This window comes from Ictalurus punctatus, chromosome 14, assembly GCF_001660625.3.
Source record: "Ictalurus punctatus breed USDA103 chromosome 14, Coco_2.0, whole genome shotgun sequence".
NCBI classification, from domain to species: Eukaryota; Metazoa; Chordata; class Actinopteri; order Siluriformes; family Ictaluridae; genus Ictalurus; species Ictalurus punctatus.
Genome location: NC_030429.2, coordinates 21,470,014 through 21,492,194, shown reverse-complemented (window position 1 = coordinate 21,492,194; position 22,181 = coordinate 21,470,014). Strand labels below are relative to the sequence as shown.

Sequence of the window (22,181 nt, the reverse complement as noted above, 5' to 3'; positions counted from 1 at the left end):
TGCCTTCTTCCCATAGTGCATCCTGATGCCATCTCTTCCCCAGATAAATGACGCACATACACACCCGGTCATCCACATGATGTAAAAGAAAATGTGATTGATCAGACCAGGCCTCCTTCTTCCATTGCTCCATGGTCCAGTTCTGACGCTCATGTGTCCATTGTTGGTGCTTTCAGCAACTGGACAACGGTCTGCAGCTACACAGCCCCATACACAGCAAGCTGTGATGCACTGTGTGTTCTGACACCTTTCTATCATAGCCAGCATGAACGTTTTTAGCAACTGGTGCTATAGTAGCTCTTCTGTGGGATCAGACCAGACAGGATAGCGTTCGGATCCTTACGTTTGCTCATTTTTCCTGCTTCCAACACATCAATTACCATTGTAACGAGACAATCAATATTATTCACTTCACCTGTCAGTGGTTTTAATGTTACGGCTGATCGATGTCGGTTGGGTAGAGACGCATCAATATGGATACCGATATTGAGTGTCTGTGTGTCCAGCCCTTACCTAGTATGTTGTTCTTGACAATCAGCCACTATTGCTCAATGACAACGAGGGAATGCGATGCAGTGAAAGAAAAAAATGTATTTTATTTGAAAACCTCACTCTTCTCCACTGCAACCCAAGTCGATCCGAGTTAACTGATGTATCTCACTTATGCACTTAATTTAGCATCAACTCTGTAAATTATAAAGAACGAGCCTGGTAGGATAAGAGCATGAGCACACGTGCACTTTTCATTGCCATTATGTGGCCACAAAAGTTCTGTGAAGCCCCAGATTAATTAATATCAAGTAGTTTACTCATTTCGGGATCGGGACCTTTATCCAAAAACATGTGCTTTTATTCCATTTAAGAAAAAAAATGTGTGAAACCAGGACAGAGTTCATAAGCTAACATGTGCATTATGTAGCACTATATACCGCCAAAAATGAAGACTAAGCATACTGATACTATGTTTGAGACTTTTTTTTTTTAAATGTTTGAGATCAGAGACAAAAACAACATCCCATCGGAGTACCAGTAACGGAGCATTCTACACCACACTAACATTCAGACAGGTGCTGGTTTAGCTACCCACCTTGCACGTTAAGCTCTGCTTGGGTCTCTATGGTCTCATTGCCGTTGTCTGCCTGGCAGCTGTAAGTACCACCATCGTCCTCAGTCACATTCACAATCTGCAGGCTGCCTCCACCAATCACAGCAAACCTTTCATCACTGTAAAATAAAAAAAAAGGGGTTGGGGGATAAAATTTCATGAGGCAAAGGTGCATGAACATCCATTCATCTTCAGTAACCACTTTATCCTGGTCAGGTTCATGGTAGAGACAGATCCTGCCCTGGAAACACTGGCCACAAGGAAGGGATACACTGGATATTTCAGGCCATTCTGGACATTTCAGCAATTCCTTTGCAAATATAAGTACTTTTTTTTATCAAAACATATACTGTACTATATGGTCAAAAGTATGTAGACGTCTAACCATTGAAAACCCATTCCAAAACCATGGGCAATAGTATAGAGGTGGTCACCACTTTGCTGTTATAATAACCTACACTCTTCTGTGAGGGCTTTCCTAAGATTTTCGACTGTGGTTGTTGTGTTTGTACCAATTCAGCCATTAGATCACAAGAGGTTGGGTACTGATGTCCAACATGAAGGCCTGGGCCGAAGTTGGTGTTCCAGTTCATCCCAAAGGTGTTCAGTGGGATTGAGGTCAGGGTTCCGAGCAGGCCACACCAACCTTGGGAAACCACGTCTTTATGGACCTCACTTTGTGTTCAGGGGCATTGTCATAGATCATGGGTGTCCAATCTTATCCGGAAAGGGCCGGTGTGGGTGCAGGTTTTCATTCCAACCAAGCAGAAGCCACACTTGAGTCTATTGAAAGCCTGATTAAACAGGTGGAATCAGGTGTGGCTCCTGCTTGGTTGGAATGAAAACATGCACCAACACCGGCCCTTTCTGGACAAGTTTGGACACCCATGATCTATGACAATGCCCCTGAACACAAAGTGAGGTCCATAAAGACGTGGTTTCCCAAGGTTGGTGTGGCCTGCTCGGAACCCTGACCTCAATCCCACTGAACACCTTTGGGATGAACTGGAACACCAACTTCGGCCCAGGCCTTCTTGTTGGACATCAGTACCCAACCTCTTGTGATCTAATGGCTGAATTGGTACGCTCCTGTCATAGATAGATAAACTAAACCAACTTTGCAAATTAAACTATTAAGTATTAGTTAGTTTGAGGTGAGGACAGTTGGGAAAGCAGGCGTGTTGAGTGGAACACAGTTCCCGAGGCTGAGTAGCTCTCTAAAGAAGGCATGGCCACTAAAGCTGTGTAGTTTAATTAGAGGAACACACTAGTCAGAAAGTAAATATGATGATCAGAGAGTTAAAAAAGGGGAAAAAGAAATACTAAAGATTGAACGAGGCAAATCAATTTGAAGGGAATATATGGTGTCATGAGCAGCCAATGAAGAATGTGAAGTGAAGGTCTATAAGATGCTGATATGAAGTGTTTTATAAGAAGCGAATCAGTAATACTTTAAACAATCTGAAATTTAATTGACTCTGAACTGATCCCAAAAGAAGAGTCATATGTAAAGGACTTATAACTGGACCGGAACCAGTAAGAACTCATAAGTCATATTGCTGCTGAACATGATGTCCACACAGGTCTTAATTTCCAGCAGATACAATCAGTAATACGGCCTGGATGGGAACTGGATGGAATTTGTAGTAAAATGCCATTAGCTTGTCAGGTGCAGTCACTAGTGTGCTTGCTGGGAACCTGGGTTCAACATGCAAGATATTAAAGGAAGCATATGAATTAAAAAAATACTGGACCAAGACCTGATCCCTCATGAACCCCTTATGTATCAGGGGATATTATATCTGTCAGATAAGAAGTGAACCGGTTCACAGTGTAGTGCGGATGATGCTGGTTCTCAGAGACTTTGTAAAAGAATAAGAGTGGCACCCAAAGTCGAAGGCTGTAACAAAACGACAAGCAAATCGTTCAAGGATCAGCTCAGAGCTATAGAGTAGCCAGGAACCATACTGAAAAAGCTTTATATATTTATATATTTACTATATATCATGTATATAATTAAAAATGGTTTCTTGATTCGACAGGCAAGTTACTATAGTGTACTATATTTTAAAGAGTTAGACATAGTTTAGAGTATATGCACTGTTTATATATATATATATATGTGCATGCAAAAGTTTTAGGAACATGCAAAGAAATGCTGTAGAGCAAAGATGCCGTAAAAATAATTAAATCAAATGTGTCTACACTTTAAAAATACTGTAAAGAGCAGTAAACAGTAATAAATGAAACAAAGTAAATATTCGGTGTGACAAAAAAATGAAAAATAAAAATAGTAGTCTCCGGTACAATTAGTGCAGTTTTATAAGGAAATGAGCTGTAAGTGTTATTGAGCATCTTGCAGAACCAGACACGGATCTTCTGGAGACTTTGACAGTCGCACTCGCTTCTTATTTTTGCAGCGAAACCCAGCAGCCTTCATTGTGTTTTTTTTTTATTTTCTGAAAAGTGGCCTCTTATGTAATATACTGCTTTCTTTACTGACATACAAACATTTTTCTGCAAACATTTCATTTTGTGCTAGAAAACTAATGTTTGGGAATCTAAAATGTTCCTGTACTGACTCGAAAATGTAGACGTCATAAAATAAAAAACCTATAACAAAGTTTGTACTAAAAAAAATATATGTAAGGTGCCTAAAACTTGTGCACAGTACTGTGTGTGTCTCTCTCTCTCTTTCTCACTCTCTCTCGCTCTCTCTCTCTCTATATATATATATAAAGAGAGAGAGAGAATATATATATATAGAGAGAGAGAGAGAGAGAGAAAGAGAGAGAGAGAGCACACAGAGGTAGTAAACTCAGCTCAAAAAGTCTGTCTTTTTTCCTACTGTGACTTTAATCACATTCTTCCTTTTACTCATAATGAAACAATTTTTTTTTTATCCACAGACCAAGTAAGCAAGCCATTATGCACCATAATTATTGTTAGAACACATTTTTCTCTATATATATTTTTTGCAAATTGGACATTCAGTACATTTCTCCATGCACACACAGGGGTGGGGTTGATATCAAAACAGGATGCAATATTGATTCTGTATCCTGAAGCCTTTCCTTTAAGGACATCACAATAACAAAGCTAACTACTCCCTATGGCTTTGCTTTTGAAGTCTGCACACACAATCTACTGTTGAGCAGAAGGCAGTAGTGTGTAGTAAATTTAGAGTGTGAGAGACAAGAAGAAAAAAAAAAAAAACAGGGAAAGGAAGAGAAATGTATAGCCAGTCACCAGTGCACAAGTGCAAAGCCAAGACAGTGCACAGGGTCTGTGGGACCCTGATGGATGTCTACACTCAAATCCCATCCTGCTCCACTCTTACCCGCTCACAAGAGACTGTGAAGAGTGTCATTCATCTTGTTCTTGTTGACTTGGAGAGGCTCTAATTTAATCAGCAGTAGAAACTGATTTGTTCTGTGTCTCACTCGTAGGCTTCCTTTGAGAGATAGCACTACTCTCAACTCTTTTTTTTTTTTTTTTTTTAGTTATGGTGAATTTCCAAGGTGAATTTCAGCTCACCAGGAAATGAAAGTTAAATGAAAGTACATATACTGTACATTTATAGGCCAGTAAATGTTGTGGACCATAGCCAAAAGTGCACTCCTAAACCCAAAGTTATAGTATATGCTTCACTGAGTAGTGAAAGCACCCGACAGCAGCAACTGTGTGGCCAGTGGTCGTTGTTGTTAAAATCCGGAAAGCACAGTTATTGTAACAATGGTTGATGATTGAAATTCAACCTTAATAGTGAACCCTACTTGTAAAAAGAGCTGGTGAATGAGGTTTATGTTAATTACTGACCAAGACCAAGCCCTGATTACAACTTGGTGGAGAAGTATTCAGACACTTTATTAAACACACACACACACACACACACACACACACACTGTATACAAACATATAGCATATATACAGTGCCCACCATTAGTATTGGCACCCTTGGTAAATATGAGCAAAGAAGGCTGTGAAAATTTGTCGTTATTGTTTAACTTTTTGATTTTTGTTAAAAAAAAAAAAAAAAATTAAAATAAATTCTCTGCTCTCATGGATATCACACAATTTCAAACAAAACACAGGTTTACCAAAAAATATCTTTGTTAATTATAGGTGTGCAACAATTATTGGCACCCCTATGAATTCATATGAGAAAAATATATTTGAAGTATATTCCCACTGATATATATATATACTTCAAATATATTTTTCTCATATGAATTCATAGGGGTGCCAATAATTGTGACTTTAATCCTATTCAAAATGAATGGAGGGTTTTGAAACTGCGAGTCCATCAGAGGGAAGATCGTAACCTTGGAGAATTCAACACGATTTGCTAAGAGGAATGGACCAAATACTGCAATATGTTAATTACTTCTTAGAATAGACGCCTCGAAGCTCAAACAGCAAGAAGAAGACATATTTCCCCTCGCTGTATAATGAGCCTGTAGACTTAGCCCAATGCAAAAGGCACACATTACATTCAAACAATTTCCAAGACTGGAAGAGCACCGTGCACCTCATATAACTACAGTGCACAAATGTTCTGAAGAACACCCAAAAGACTGGAGAAAGAAAAGAAGGCACGGGAAAGGAGGATCATTAAAATATAAATGAGTGGTAGAACAGCTGCACTGTATAAAGCTGTGGTTAATTGCTTTTGAGGGTTGGGGCAGACAGAGCTGTGTGATGTCTGATGGCCTGGAAGAGACGGATGAAGGTGACACAGCACAAAGCACTATTCAATACAGTCAGATGGTTTTTCCTCAGGATGAGCAATTTTGCTTCGTCAACCTGACTGGAGCTGTAAAGTTATGTTTGCTTGTGCAATCAAAGTTTGTGTGGTTGTACAGAGGGGGGAAAGGGAGTTTATTTTGACTGATCATCTTTATCCTATGATTCCAAGATGACAATGTCCCCAACTACAGGGTACGGGGACTCAGTGATTGATTTGATGAGGATGAAAATGATGCACATCATTCACTCAGCGTCCACTTTAATAGGAACCCCTGTACACCTGCTCATTCGTTCAAAAGCAAGAAATGTGGTCTCGATGATTTTGACAGTTGCATGGTTGTTGGTGCCAAATGGGGTGGTTTGTGTATTTCAGAAAGTGCTAATCTACTGGGATTTCAGAAAGTGCTAATCTACTGGGATTTCAGAAAGTGCTAATCTACTGGCATTTCAGAAAGTGCTAATCTATTGGGATTTCAGAAAGTGCTAATCTACTGGGATTTCAGAAAGTGCTAATCTATTGGGATTTCAGAAAGTGCTAATCTATTGGGATTTCAGAAAGTGCTAATCTACTCTGATTTCAGAAAGTGCTAATCTACTGGGATTTCAGAAAGTGCTAATCTACTGGGATTTCAGAAAGTTCTAATCTACTGGGATTTCAGAAAGTGCTAATCTATTGGGATTTCAGAAAGTGCTAATCTACTGGGATTTCAGAAAGTGCTAATCTAGTGGGATTTCAGAAAGTGCTAATCTACTGGGATTTCAGAAAGTGCTAATCTACTGGGATTTCAGAAAGTGCTAATCTAGTGGGATTTCAGAAAGTGCTAATCTACTGGGAGTTCAGAAAGTGCTAATATACTGGGAGTTCAGAAAGTGCTAATCTACTGGGAGTTCAGAAAGTGCTAATATACTCTGATTTCAGAAGTGCTAATCTACTGGGAGTTCAGAAAGAGTTAATCTACTCTGATTTCAGAAAGTGCTAATCTACTGGGAGTTCAGAAAGTGCTAATCTACTGGGAGTTCAGAAAGTGCTAACCTACTCTGATTTCAGAAAGTGCTAACCTACTCTGATTTCAGAAAGTGCTAATCTACTCTGATTTCAGAAAGTGCTAATCTCCTGGGAGTTCAGAAAGTGCTGATTTCTACAGAAAGTGCTGATTTCAGCTACTCCGATTTCAGACGTGCTAATCTACTGGGAGTTCAGAAAGAGTTAATCTACTGTGATTTCAGACGTGCTAATCTACTGGGAGTTCAGAAAGAGTTAATCTACTGTGATTTCAGACGTGCTAATCTACTGGGAGTTCAGAAAGAGTTAATCTACTGTGATTTCAGAAAGTGCTAGAATCTGATGCTACAGTGTGTACAGGCTCACCGAAACTGGACAGCTGAAGATTGGAAAAACATCACCTGGTCACCATTCCCCATTCTGAAGTTTGCTGAAGCTCTTCTGAAGACCTGTATATGTATGACTTTTTTTTTTTTTTTTTGCATTGCACTAATTGGCTGGTTTGGATAATCACATGAGTACGAAGGTGTACAGGTAAAGGTAATAAAGTGGCTTGTGAGTATATACATATACATATTTCAACAACTCAGGAAGATACACACTCCAGCATGTCTTAAGAGAGATGACATATGGAAGTTATGAGCATAATTTGTCTTAAATCCATTACAGCAGTCCCTACATTTACTACTCCCCAAATGCCAATCATTACCATCAGAAGAAAACAAACAAGCTGCACAGTTCAGTTTAGCAGATCACATCCCGCTGACACTATCGATCCATGTAGCTTAGGAGCAGATGGGGGTAAAAAGCACTCAAACTCACTCAAGTGGTGCAGTTATGTGGTCACGCTAACTGCTTGCTTATGCTTAGCATGTCAGGGATGACCACTAGGGTTAAGAAAAATTTTGGACATTTCATATCAGTTTGTTTATCCAGATCCCTTTGGCTGAGATAAATCTTGAGATAAGCGTGAATGGCAAAGCCATTGGGGCAGAGTGCTTTGGCTGGCAGAGCAATAAAGCATGGCCGTGTTCATGGGGCAGAGCCAAGAGCTTACCTTAAGCTTCAATCAACCGCTGAAGGCAGACAGAGTTTCTCAAACTTCAATAAGGTTACGAGGCACAGACACAAACTGCTTTTTCTGTTAGTGGAGAGACACCTGTGTTTTGACAGCTAATAGACTGGCACGATTGCACACATCAAATGTTTTCAGCTACAAGATAACTATACAGTAAAGAACACATGCAATTGATATAAAAGAATGTACCATTGGAGTATTTATTTTCAGTGGAAATACGTTTGATTGGGTGGTAATGCATACATTCTATAGCAGGTTACGTAGTTCATTCATTCATTCATTCATTCATTCACAGTAACAGCTTTGTAGGTGGATCTGAAGCCTATGCCAAGAACATGGTGGGAACACACCCTGGATCAGCGCACGATGCAGACACTCATTCACATCTAGGGGCAGTTTAGAGTCATCAAATCACCTACAGGCATTTTATTGGGAACTGGTAGGAAAATAGAGAACCCAAAATCCAGACAAACACGGTGAGAGAAAATGAAACTAGGGACCCTGAAGCCTTGAGGAGGCAACACTACCTGGTGCGCCACCACGCCATCATGTTATCATGCTGCCACCATGTTGCAGTCACAGAAATGAACGGAAAGTCAATGAAACGCCACAATATTCGCAGGAGATTGAATACTTTTAACGCGGATTTTCCGCAGATTTGGGCAAAGAGTCATCATGTGACATCATCACCACGCGCATTCAGCCAAAGCCCCCTTTGCTTTGCGTGTGTCAAACATGAGTACGGCTAAAAGGTCTCATTCACCTACAAACATCACTGCGAACAATTTTGTGCGATTGCAATTTTGCTAATTCGAGTAGTTTTTTTTCGCCAAAAAAAGAGAAACAAGCCGCAGCAAAAGCAAGCATTTTGGGCTGCAACAGTCACAATAAAACTCTGCCAAATCCTGCATGGACTATGTTGTATACTTTGTGTGGCCTTATCATGCTCAATTCAGGAAGTAAATTCAGGAACACTGGTGAACAATCTAAAACGGTGAAAAATCACTGAACACAAGGTAAGTACTGGACTGACCAGTATGGAGCAATGCTTCCTGTACGACCAGGAAACAAGTTAGATTTATCCAATCAGGACAGTCAGCCAAGCCCTACCTAGCTTGCTAGAGAACAAATTCATTTCTACCTTTCCATCTGACTTATTTGCAGCATCTCATTCATTTGTGCATTTTTAAGATTTTTCAATATTAGAATCTTTTCTAAAAATCTAAAAGCGTAAACCATTTTCCACTTTTTTTTTTTTTTCGGACTACACAAGCAGGAAATCTCACTATACAGTTGAACGCATCAGACGTATCGATGGTTACAGTTTTCATTTTGGACAGATCATCACTTTCAAATCGTACCCCACTTGCACACTGAGGTGTAGCCTGTTCATTCCCCCAGTGGTGTAGACGCCACGCCGGCGTCTACAGTTTGCCTATTGTGCAAAAATAGCTTCCGTATGAATAAAATAGCGACGGTATCAACAAAAGCCTACATGCCATCTTTCAAAGTAATCGCTTACCCACGAGTTCTGAAATTCGAGCACTCGATAACTGAACAGGTGTCAGACGTGTCGCCTCAGCACTTGTTTACAGTCTGCCGGAAATCGTGTTCCGACGACGGAACAATAAAAAAATACAGCTGATGGGTAGAAACAACAGTTATATCATAGTTTATTTAGTAAAATGAAACATTTTGAAACCATGAACTATTTTGAAACACATCTGTCTTTTCATTTGTGAGTAGAACCCACCTTGGCCCTCTAACAAAGGTAAGATATAATGTAATATAGTGTAAAGTGTAATATAGTGTTTGTGTGTGTGTGTGTCTTCACTTCATCACAATGTCATCCCCCTATTCACGCTCTGCTGCACCCTTTCCGAACTAGACTCAGCTCAACTCCGCCGAGGCTGCATCGTTTAGTCTCTTCACTGCCACTTCGTTCAAAGCGTCACTGTTTTTTATATCGGCTCTCCCCTCTCCTCTCGCCTCGTTCACACACTACCCTTACCAGTGACATAGCCATTCGAGCAAGACACACAGTTTACACAGCCAGGGGAGTTAGACGAGGATACATCTGTACATCCGATCGGTTTCTATTATCCTAGGCAGTGGATAAAAGTGAATTAAGAAAGCCGTCTCGTTTTCTGTTCAGACACAGACACTTCGATAGTCAGACGCTGTACTTTCAAAATGACTGGCAGTACAAAAAGTACAAAAAAATCATGGGTGACTGATATGACTAAAATATATTACAATATATGAAGACATTTCTACACAGTATATGCATCGTGATATGTAGGGAGATGGACAAATAGGTAGTCCATCAGAAAAAAGAGGGAAAAAATAGAAACATTTTTTTTTTTATTGACTTTCACAAAACAAATGCTTTCATGTGGTGTATGTAAACACAAGGCGCCTTCACTGTACCTTGAGGCTACTCGATCTGAATCTCATCGTCTGCTGCACAACACACACTGGCCGGAGTGCCAACTAGTTGACATTAGAACGATTTGAACTTGGCGAATTAATTAATTAGGGCACGCAGATGACAGGCAATCTTATATATCACAATATCACTTCCAGATCACTTCTGGTGCGAGAACGCTGTGTGCGTCTGGCTGCCGCGTCGCACCTGTACTATTGTTTGTTTTGCATGCGCCTTGTGTGGATTATTTCACTTTTTGGTTCTTCAACGTTTTCAGTTTTGGACACTTTTGTGTTTTTTTTCTCGCTGCTTGATGCCTGTTTGTCTGTCGGCCTGCTGCGAACTCTTTCCCCGTTGTGTCCACCACTTTCAGCTCGGCTGGAGAGGGAGTTAATGATCTCTGCATCAGTTGTGCTGATTGTTTACTGCTTACTGTTTGGATGGGTTGCCATCCTCTTGGTAAGCTGTATATTGGTGATATGATAGTCGGGGTCTGGCTAACGTGGTATCGCTGGTGGTCCGTATCATATCTGTCAGCATATATACATGCCTCGGGCAGTTGCTCCCCTTCTACATCGTTTTTGGTAATAAAACTGAAATGGAGATTGGATACTCACCATTCCAACTGAGGGCTTTAAAGTGCCATCCACATCTTGATTCCGAGACCTATGAGTACTGTCGGACGCTTGGAATTACTCGTCGTCCGCGATATACACACCACTCATAAAGAGTATCCCAGAACACTCACTGCTCAATACCTGGTACTATCTCATGTATCTGGTCTAACAACAGGGTCCAGCCTCAGTCCAAGTCACCATACACCTGAGTTCCGGGCCTTAAAAGTTATTGGTAGACGGCCCGAGCGGCTTTATAGGAAAACTGGTCTTACTGTTTACCATCTAGCTCTCATTGATCACCTCAACACATACAAAGCTGCTCTGAACTCTGTGCGGTCTAACTATGTGTCCACAATGATCAATAAAGCAAGCAATAGGCCAAAGGTTTTGTTTGACACAATAAATAAGCTCACCCAACCTCCTGCTCATGATGTTCACACATCTGTTGCTCTTTCCTGAATTATTACCAGGAAAAGTTGAATGCTGTCTGCCAATGCTTTATAGGCAAGGCCTCAGATTTGAGTTTTCTGCCTCAATTGTCTAGCTTTACTCCTACGAACCCCTCTTCTGTCAGTGACTTAATACTGAAATCCAGTTCTTCATCTTGCCACCTACATTTCTCCTCAAACGCTGTCGTTCTCTCCTTCCTGCACCTATATTTCTCACTTCATAAAAAGATTTTTAGCTTCAGCTTCTCTCCCTCTACCACTTAAAACTGCAGCAGTGACTCCAGTTCTTAAAAAAACCTAACTTGGACCCTACTGTTCTTCCTAATTTTCGCCCTATCTCTAACTTACCGTTCATTTCCAAAATACTGGAAAAGTACTGCTGCCTCCCAGCTCTGAACTTTACTTGCTCAAAATAAGCTTTTTGACCCCTTTAATCTGGCTTTAGTTTTTTTTTACTCTCCAGTGACTCTGATTCTCTTTCTATTCTTCTATTACTTGATCTTAGTTCCGCTTTAGATACTGTCTGTCATGACTTGGATACTGGTGTCACGGTTACTGCTCTTTCCTGGCTTACTTCACATCTCATGGATTGACAGTTTTACATTTCTATGCAGGACTATCAGTCATCTACTGTATCTCTGAAATTAGGTGTCCCTCAGGGATTCCTCGACCTCATACCACATATATATATAGTTTTTGGGTCAACTTACTGGCCAAGATCAGTTACCACTGTTATGCTGATGACATTCAAATCTATACAGCTTGTAGATTTGTAGATCTGCTCCCACTCTCCAGACCGGTCCACTATCAGCATGTGTAAATTAAATAAAAGGATGGCTTATCTCCAACTTTTTAAAACGGAACATTGGACAAAACTGAGATCATTATTATTGGAGCACCAACACTTACTAAAAATATCCTTCATGACCTTATTTGTGACATTAGTGGTACTCTAATTAAACCATCTAGTACTGTAAAAAAAAAAAATTGTAGGCGTCATCTTTGGTCCCAACCTCACCTTTGAAGCTCATATAAACTCTGTTTCTAAATTTAGATTCTTTCACCTTCTTCGCATTGCTTGCCTCCGTCCCTTCATTAGCCTCAAAGCCGCTGAAACACTGGTTCGTGCATTTATACAGTGGGGGGAAATAAGTATTGGACGCGTCAGTATTTTTTTCAGTAAATACATTTCCAATGAGGTTATTCACATGAAATTTCCACCAGACATCAGTATTAACTCGAGAAATCCGGAAATATAAAGAATTCACAACATTAAAGTCCATCAATAAATTTATGTGTAATAAAGTGGGATGACACGGGAAAAAGTATTGTACATGCTGTAATTAGCAGGTAAACCAATGGGGAGTGCATTGCAATAGTCAATATGTGAGGATACAGTGGGGGAAATAAGTATCGAACGTGTCAACATCCTTTTCAATAAATATATTTCCAATGAGGCTTTTCACATGAAATTTTCACCAGACATCAGAATTAACTCAAGAAATGTCTGAACTGCATTGGCTACCGGTTTGGTTTCGCATCAAATATAAAATAACCCTGTGTACGTTTAAATGACTTCACTGTTTGGCACCTCGCTATCTTAGTGAACTGCTTCTCCCCTACAACCCGAGCCGCTCTCTCAGGTCCTCTGGGCTCGGCCTCCTCTCTGTCCCTAGATCTCGTCTCTCTACCATGGGTGGCAGGTCTTTCAGTGTTGTAGCACCCAAAATCTGGAATTCACTCCGTCTGACTCTTCACAGCATCACATCCATCTCCGAGTCCAAATCTCAACTTAAAACGTATCTGTTTTCCGAGTGGTGTTCGTCTTAACGTGTTGCTATGCATTTTTGCTCTCAGTGACTGTACTATCTGTACATGTTTTTTCATCTTTTGTGTTTGACTGTTAATTATTTTTCATAATTATTATAATTGTGTTTGTCCACGATTGTTCATTGTTTATGTATTATTGTATTGCTATTGTAAAGCGTCCTTGAGCTCTGGAAAGGCGCTGTATAAATGAAACATATTTTTATATAACCGAGCGTTATAAAGTTTGGCGCAAAGCTGTCATACAACGCTCCTGCTTGCTACACATGATTAAATACGTCGAAAGAAAATAAAGACGCTAGCTAGACTTTCTTGTAAAGAATACATGTCTTGTAATGCATTTGAACCTGGTGTAAACTGGTGTTTCTCAAAGGGCTCAAACTGACATAGGAAAGGTCTCAGTCTGGCTTCTGAGGGGTCAGAGAATTGTGGGTAACGCATCAATATTAGAACGTATGAAAGACGGCCAGGGTGCAGCAAGGGGAGCCATCAAGAATGCATTACGCTGTCGGAAGGCCATTAAAGAAGCAATTACAGGGCAAATGGAGTCTGTCAGCAATCTCCATTCTAGCTTGGCCAAATGAGCAAAGACCTGCAATTAGACATTTACCCGCGCTGCCTGTCGCTGCACGCTGACAAGAGCCGAGCTAAGAGAACACACAGAGCTGAGCATCAGGATGCAGCTGGCATGCGTTGAGGATGCCTCGCATTATCAGCTACCAAACAGCGCCTGACTACTCACCTATTTAATACAATCAATCCAATCATCACCAGTGATATTCATTAGAGTTACAGAAGGAAGGACACAACCTAGGGGAAGTTCAGAGTTAAGCAAAGGACTATGAATGTCTGGGAAATATTCTACCGTCTTTAGGGCCCAGTTTTGCTTTGCAGGAGCTTATTTTTCACATGAAATAAGAGCTGTGGTGCTCGAACTGAGCAACAGTCCTGTACTATCCTATCACTGCAGCGAATCTGCCAAGAGGTTTGCCAAGGTGTATTGATAAACGTCTTTTAAATGAAGTTAGCTTTACACATAGTCCTCCTTCCATGCCTCTTCTATCTCCAATTGCAGCCCAATCTCTTTGAAAAACACCATGCATTTTTCATGGGAAGTGGCAGAGAAAAAAAAAAAAAATCTCATCATTAATCTTGGTTGAATGGAGTCATGGGATGGACGCTGACTAACATGGATAAAAGAAATCTAGCAAAATTCCTTACAGCCCCATTCATCGTTATCTACAACTCACCCAATTCGATTTTTATCTACTCACCCTCTACCTGTTTTTCTTTGCGGAAGAAGAATGTACAACACAGAGGTGTTCAGGAAAGCAATCTAAGATGTCAGTGAACGTGATTCGTGGACAAAAGCGAGGACTTCCGTGTTCTATTAACTGAGACTTGTGCTCTCAGAGTCGCATCCATTCTAGCATGAAGGAAGTGCTCAGTGAATTATCTTTCCAGTGTTTATTATGTTCTGGATACTGACCATTTAGGCGCAATTTACATTCATTCATCAGTTTCAGTAAGTACGCCATCCTGTTTAGGGTTGCAGTGGATCTGGAAAACGGGGCAAGAAATGAGAATACACCTTGCTACCATGCACGCACACACACACACACACATTCACATGCTCATTCACAGCTAGGGGCAATTCAGTGGAGCCAATTCAGTGGCAGGAAATGGGAGGAAACTCATACGGACACGGGAGGAACATGCGATGACATGAGTCAAACGTACATTTCTGTACTAAAACACATAATGGTGCATAGACTTACTGTATAACCTAAAGGTTTTTCCAGGATTACTGAAAAATTGCCTGATATTTTCTTAAAGACATAAAACAGAAGATACTGGGCAACTCCTTCAGCCTACTAACCAAAAAGCTTGGAGATGACACACTGAAAGTGAGAGGCCAATAAGCCTTTTTACATCGCAAACACCAAGACTTTATCTCTAAGTTCATTTCACTAGGGTCAATATAATAAACACACCGACACTAAAATGAGTGACTGAGGCCAGGGTGGAAAAGGGACAGATTGGAGGCGCTGAAGGATGATTTACATGCTGAGTCAGTCTTGGCAGCTGTTCACAATTTTGTGTGTGTGTGTGTGTAGGCTTTATAAGCATAGTTATTTCCCCATTCACATTACAGCGCAACAGAACCATTTTACCAACAGAACGCAGGGCAATTTTCTGTTTGTAAATAACTTTGTGTAATCCCATGCACACATATGCGTATATAACGAGAGGTTGGTGTGTGGATATAGCATGGTTACGGCATTCCAAACAGAATTGAACACACACACACACACACACACACAAGCTGAAATAACACATCAGAGCAACTGTATACTGTATATAATGGTGGCTTTGCAGACAATGCAGTAAGAAGAGCAAATTAAGATTTAAGTACTTCCATGATCACTTGTATATACAAATCATGCAATTATCCCTTTTTTTTAAAAAGTGAGTCTCTCGGTGTTCCGGTAAAAGAGCACAGTCGGGTCTCGGAAACAATACGTTACCATTGCCAGCACTTTTGATTCAACGTTCTAATCCGGTACAGCCTTTAATGAGAGCTGGTAATGGTGGGGAATTCTAGACCCTTGCCATTTGAAATTCTTTCTTTCCCAAATAAATGAGCTCTCTTGAAAACAAGAGTGTGCATAATGGAAAGCCCAACCCAAACCCATAGGTTTTAAATGAGGTAAATTCTAAGGCTCTTAAGAGCAATTACCACAGCAAGCTAATGACTCTTTACATTGGGAAATGGTGAATGGTGCGTACTGTGTTCAAGCCAGAGCGACTGTACTCTCTTTCACTCCTTTATGAGGCTTTAGTGCTGAATTGTACTACATTTGGAGTAGAGGAACTATGAATGGCGGCAGTGTGTGTCTGTAGGTGGAGCAGTAGAGAGAGAGAGATAGAGGGACTTGTCAGTACTTCTCAATTCCATTTTCCAGCCAATACACTGCACATTTCTGTGTTCACCCGGCTCGAGCACACATGATTCAGTTCATCGGCTAATTGCATTTCTTAGCTGAGAAAGGTGTGATAGAGCGAAGAAAATAAGCATCTGCAGCACTCTGTATCTGACATCTCCAGGCATTCACATGTAAAGACGGCTTAGACTGCAGACTCGGCGAAAATCTACAGATCTGGTCCACGCAGAATATGTGGCTCTCTTTGAAACTAGAAATATTTACAAACTCTGTTTTGCTTGGGCGGGTTCGAGCCATATGTGAAGAGAGTAAGCATTATCGAGCGAGACGCCCGAGGCACACACGCTCACCTCTCATCAATGACCTTGCTGTTCTGCTTCCAGCGAATGACAGGGAGTGGGAAGCCCTTCACCACACATGGCAGTAGCACCGTCTCTCCTACCGGCTTGGACACAGCAGACGGGCCCATTAGGATTTCCATTCTCTCATCAACAGCAGAATCTGAGACACAACAGAGGAAAAACAAGCTTCAATATTCCAGTCTTCAAATGCTTTATACTGTACGCCTTTATCATATGGCTTTCCTCTTACACAATGAATCGAACATGATGATGGTTTCTTGGCTTAGAATAGCTCTGTGGTACATCTAAAACACTCGCTTTCAGTGCAATTCACACTTTTAAATACTACTAGGAGTGAGCACTGTAACAGTGAAGTTTATAGGAACTAGGCGTCACATGCGTTCACTAGTCAACTGGATGGATGCTACCGAGGCCGGAAATGAACATGGCAATTAAACTCTCGAGCCATCATTAGCCTCGAAAATCCTCCTAGTCATTGCTACAGATATAGAATCCTCCATCAAAGGAAGGCTTGAAGGTTCAAGTTATAAGTAGGGCTCTGATGATGGACGTGAGTTTCCATGCTTTCCAGAATCGAAGATTTCGGCTGAGAAACCAGGTCATCGTAAAGGAGTGTAAAATGACAATGATGTATTATTTTACACATTTATTGCACTGATTTATTTTCATCATTAACAGTGTAGCCTGAAGGATTGAATGTAATCTGTAGCCTGTGTTTTATTAAAAAAAATGAGCAATGTCCTGAATCAGTTTTTGCTTTAAAAATGGAATGATGACCACTTTCTGAATATTACACATTACAAATGCATTTGTTCAGTATTGTTACCTGGTAGAAGCTCTAGCTGAGCATCTTGGCTCGTCTTGGCCGGCCCTAGTCCCTCTATGATGCACCGATACACACCGGCATCGGCCTGTGAAGCGTTGCTGATCACCAGAGCCGCATGGGGTAGCTTTATCAGCCGCGTGTCCGTCTCTACAGCCTGACCGTTCCTCTGCCAGTGCGTGAAGGGAGAAAGATCCGGACTCACCTCACAAATTAGCAGCTCGTTACCCCTAGGATGTACAGACACACTCTCTGGTTGGCTGGAGAAATGCGGCAAACCTGCAGAGCAAAAAAAAAAAAAAAAAAAAAGCTCTCAATCAGAATACAATTGCTAGTAGGAGCCATTGTTCTGTCAACCTGAGCTAACATAATAATAATGTGCATTGCATTTTTTCAAAACATCTGTCGAAATGACAAAACCAAGGCAAAGAAAGCTTTGTTAATGAACAAATAGCCTCAAATGTCATTAACATCACTGTGAGAATAACAATAGCACAAACATTTTAACTAGAGATGCACCGATATTAAAATTTCTCAACCGATACCGATAACGGATTATTCAGAACGATATACCGATAAACGATACCGATAGATCTGCCTTTTATACCTTCTATTAAATGAATAATAATTAATTCCACAATTCTGAAAGAAATGCAGATAAAAACTTTATTCTCTCCATTTCAACAAGTTGTTTCACAGTAACTGGTCTCATAAACAGAACACACATTACTCTAATTAACATAAACACAATAACTAAATTCACAAGATTAAAGTAAGGGGGGCATGGGGGGTGGGGGAGGATCGTTTCACTGCTGCATCGTCCGGTGTAAAATTTTTTATCCGTGCAGAGCTTACAGAGTTTACAAACTGCAGCTCTGTCATCATTCCACAGAAGAGACATCATCTTTACAAAATCGATGTGTTTTCCCGCCCTCTTTTGATTGACAGGATATAATCGGCCCTGATCATCGGATGTTTTTAAACTATCGATTGTCAGTTGATACATCGGTGCATCTCTAATTTAAACTGATTGCATAACCTGCTTACAGCGACTCGAAACCATCGGCATCGACGGGGATGCCTCTGCCCTCAACGAGTCTTCTCTTTCTTGTTAATATTTTCTTTGCCAGAAATACCCTTAAAATATACTTCAAACATGAAGGAAGCTATTGAAGAAAAACTATTTTTGGGACCTTGACCCTGTTTGCTGAAGATGGCCCCACACGGACAGCCTAAAGATCAGTGAGATTACTGTGGATAGTACCACTTAAAAACCATGAAGATGGCTTTGTACTGTAATTGATATGTACAGATTGCTATGATCGATTTAGGACTACAATTGGCGCAAACAGTTCTGCACTCAAGTGTCCATCAGTGAACACTGGATAAGTTCAACAAAACAGACTTCATGTGAAAACTATAATGAATTTCCTGGTTATACACTTGCATTATTTGACTATATAGCACACATTTATAGACGATTATTATTTATAATGGCTCTATCCGGTGTAACCCAGATGAGGACGGGTTCCCTTTTGAGTCTGGTTCCTCTCATGGTTTCTTCCTCATATCGTCTTAGGGAGCCTTTCCTTGCCACCTTCACCTCTGGCTTGCTCGTTAGGGATAAATGTATACATTTAAAATGTATCATCCTGAATTGATATATTTCTGCACAGCAGCTTTATGACAAGGTCCACTGTTAAAAGCGCTATAGAAATCAAATTGAATTGAATTGGATCAACTCCAATATCTAATTGGTTCATCTGCTGGCTAAAATGATAATTCCATATAAACCTACAAACATTCCATCACTCCTTCTTGACATATCGTGCTAACAAAAATGATGGATGGACAACCCGAAATACCCTGCCACGCTTTTATCGCCAGTGTTTTAGTCCAAAGCCTCAAGCAATAGACATAGTCACATTGCTACAATCAGGGTCTCAATGCAAACATTACACATTACATTTCTCTCAACTTTGGCAATGGTGTTAACGATCATGCTCGTGGGCAGTGGGCAGGGTGGGCAATATGGGAAAAGTCTCATTTCATGATATTTATAAAGGATTTTCATGAAAAACAGCAATATGAAAGAGATTTAAACTGAAGTGGCAGCGGGGGGGGGGGCTCTGTGAGCAAATATGCAGTCTCATCAATATCTCCTCATTTTCTTTATATAGAAATCAACATTTGGGATGTACAGAAATGATCATCCAATCAGCTACTAGTTAATATAATTATCAGTGTAGTCATTCAGGCGATACCTGTGACAACCTCAGTAAAGTCTATCTAGATTTGATTTAGCACATCTTTACTACATTTTAACAAAGAAGACTATAAATTGTAAGAAAATAAGCACAGAGGCATAAACTGAAAGTGAGAATTGTATACGGCAGCGAACGCACACTTAGACATGGTTTTCTTTGTTCTTATAATATTGACACACAAGTGCAAGCCACTCTGTAGAAGCGCTGCAAAATAAAAATAATAAAAGCCCAGGAGTGCACTTTTGGGAGGTGAGGTTTATAATGGACTATTTATACGACTCCAGTAGTACTTTACTCTTTAATAGCTCTACAGACATTTAAATGTAGGGCCTGTGGGAGCCCAAGTCATGTCCTAATGTTTTCACCGGCTGTTGCTTTCTCTGTGCTGGTTTGGGGGTTAGTTTAGAAGATGTGTGGGTGTGAATCTTCATGTTGGGTTTGTGAATCTGGCTTGCAACCAATGAGATGGTGCCAGGTCCTTTGTGCACAGGAAGCAGCAACAGAAGCGTCCACAACAGGAGAAATGCCACTCTGCTACTGGATACAGATGTGCCCTTGAGCTACTACAGACCACAGTCATCTTATACACACTACACAGAGAAGTACTCACAGAGGTGGAACGACGGCGTAAACATCTCATCAGGCAAACCAACCAGCTCAAAATATACAAACAGAAACGAGGTTTCGAGGAAAGTCGAAAGAAACCAGAATCGCAAACATAAAAAAACCAAGAATCTGTTGAAGATGGCAGAAGAACAGTGAAGGTTCTACAGTCTGAGAAAAAGCCAAACATCTGGCTCCACTGCAGTGACTCATCAAAAACTGCACTGTGGGTCTTCTGGTCTCTATAAAGTGAAAATTTATTCATTCTTTGGATTCCAAGGGGCACATAAATGTGCGCACACACACACACACACACACACACACACACACACACACACACACACACAGTCCCCAAAACCCCTGTGCTGCTACCGTAGTTCTGAATGAACACAACACAGAGGAAGATCATTAAACATAGCCGTGGGCTACTCATTGCCTGGGGGGAAGCTTTCAGCTCTTAACAACTGCACATACAAACAAACAAGTTGTTTCAACGCCGGCCTACATATTTCATAGTGAAAACTCTAAAGATAATGGAGAGCCTGTATCTGAAGGACACTCATACATACCTTATTCCATATTCAATTTCTTTTAACTAAAGAAAAAAAAAAAAAAAAAAAATAGAAAATAATCAGTAAAGAACGACCCCTTTTTGTAAACAGGATTTTGTTATTGACTCTATTTCATTATACCTTGAATGTATAAACCATGCCTGCTTGCCCACTATGCATATTTACGCTCAAGCACACTTCAAATCGATTTGGTTAGTTTCTAGCTCAAAACAAGGAGCTGAATCAGCAAGAACTCGAGCGGGACTGCAAAGTGAACAGTTAGTGTTACTGCAGCCAATAACTTGAACCAATAACTGATGGAACCAATATCATTTCTCCATATCGGCCTCTTGATTAAAAAAAACACTTCTCTCATGGGGTTTCACTATTTGGCAACTACTAGAACTGCCAACCTTATTAAATTTTGCGTATGAGCTCTGTAAAAACAGAATAGTATGAGAGATGCTAATGAAACATTTCAAAAAGAAAGAAAAAGAAATAGGACAAAGATTTTGACCCAAAAAGATTCAACAGGATTACAATGAAGTTAACAAATAATGCTAATTGTGATATTAAATAATAATAAATATACTGTTTTTTTTTTTCTAACTGGCACTTTTCTGCTCAACACTGAGCAACATCAACAGAGAAAAAGCCAGCCATGTGAACATTAGACAAACGATTTCTATAAAGACTACATCCAAACGAGAGGTTATGTTATTTTGTTTGTTTGTTTGTTTTTGTCTTTTTTTAAACTGTTTGCTGCTGTAGAATTACTTAAAAATCCACCATCCAGCTGGGTTTTCGCTATTGCCACAGTTCCTGACTGCACAGCTGATATTCCCTTCCTCTCCTTAAACCTGAAATGGTGGAAATGCTCTTACGGCTAACGGTTCCGGACGATTAACTTGTTTAGCTCGATATTTGAAAATGGAAAATCGTGATCAGGCAACAATCGATATCGCACAAGCCAAGCTTGGGATTATACAGAGATCTCCACTAATATTGGCACCCTTGGTAAATATGAGCAAAGTAGGCTGTGAAAAATCGTCTTTATTGTCTAACCTTTTGATCTTTTTTTGATTTTTTTTTTTTTTTATAGACACAAAAAATACTCTGCTCTCATGGATATCAAACCATTGCAAACAAAACACAGGTTTATCCAAAAAATATATCTTGGTTAAATATAAGTGTGCAACAATTATTGGCACCCTTTTAGTCAATACTTTGTGCTACCTCCCTTTTCTTAAGATAACCGCTCTGAGTCTTCTCCTGTAATGCCTGATGGAGGTTGGAAAATACATGGCAAGGGATCTGAGACCATTCCTCCATACAGAATCTCTCCAGATACTTCAAATTTCGAGGTCCACACTG

General features: G+C 40.3%; 1 protein-coding gene across 9 annotated transcripts in view; it reads right to left on the bottom strand.

The window, feature by feature from the left end:
• LOC108275206 (neogenin) overlaps positions 1-22,181 on the bottom strand; it is a 136,729-nt gene that overhangs the window by 39,740 nt on the left and 74,808 nt on the right. For all 9 annotated transcript variants that reach the window (XM_017485845.3, XM_017485850.3, XM_017485852.3 and 6 more), the window contains exons 3-5: positions 17,390-17,665; positions 16,552-16,702; positions 1,088-1,224 (exon numbers count right to left, since the gene is read on the bottom strand). In XM_017485845.3, coding sequence (XP_017341334.1) covers positions 1,088-1,224; positions 16,552-16,702; positions 17,390-17,665 — 564 coding nt within the window. The remainder of the gene's footprint in view (positions 1-1,087; positions 1,225-16,551; positions 16,703-17,389; positions 17,666-22,181) is intronic.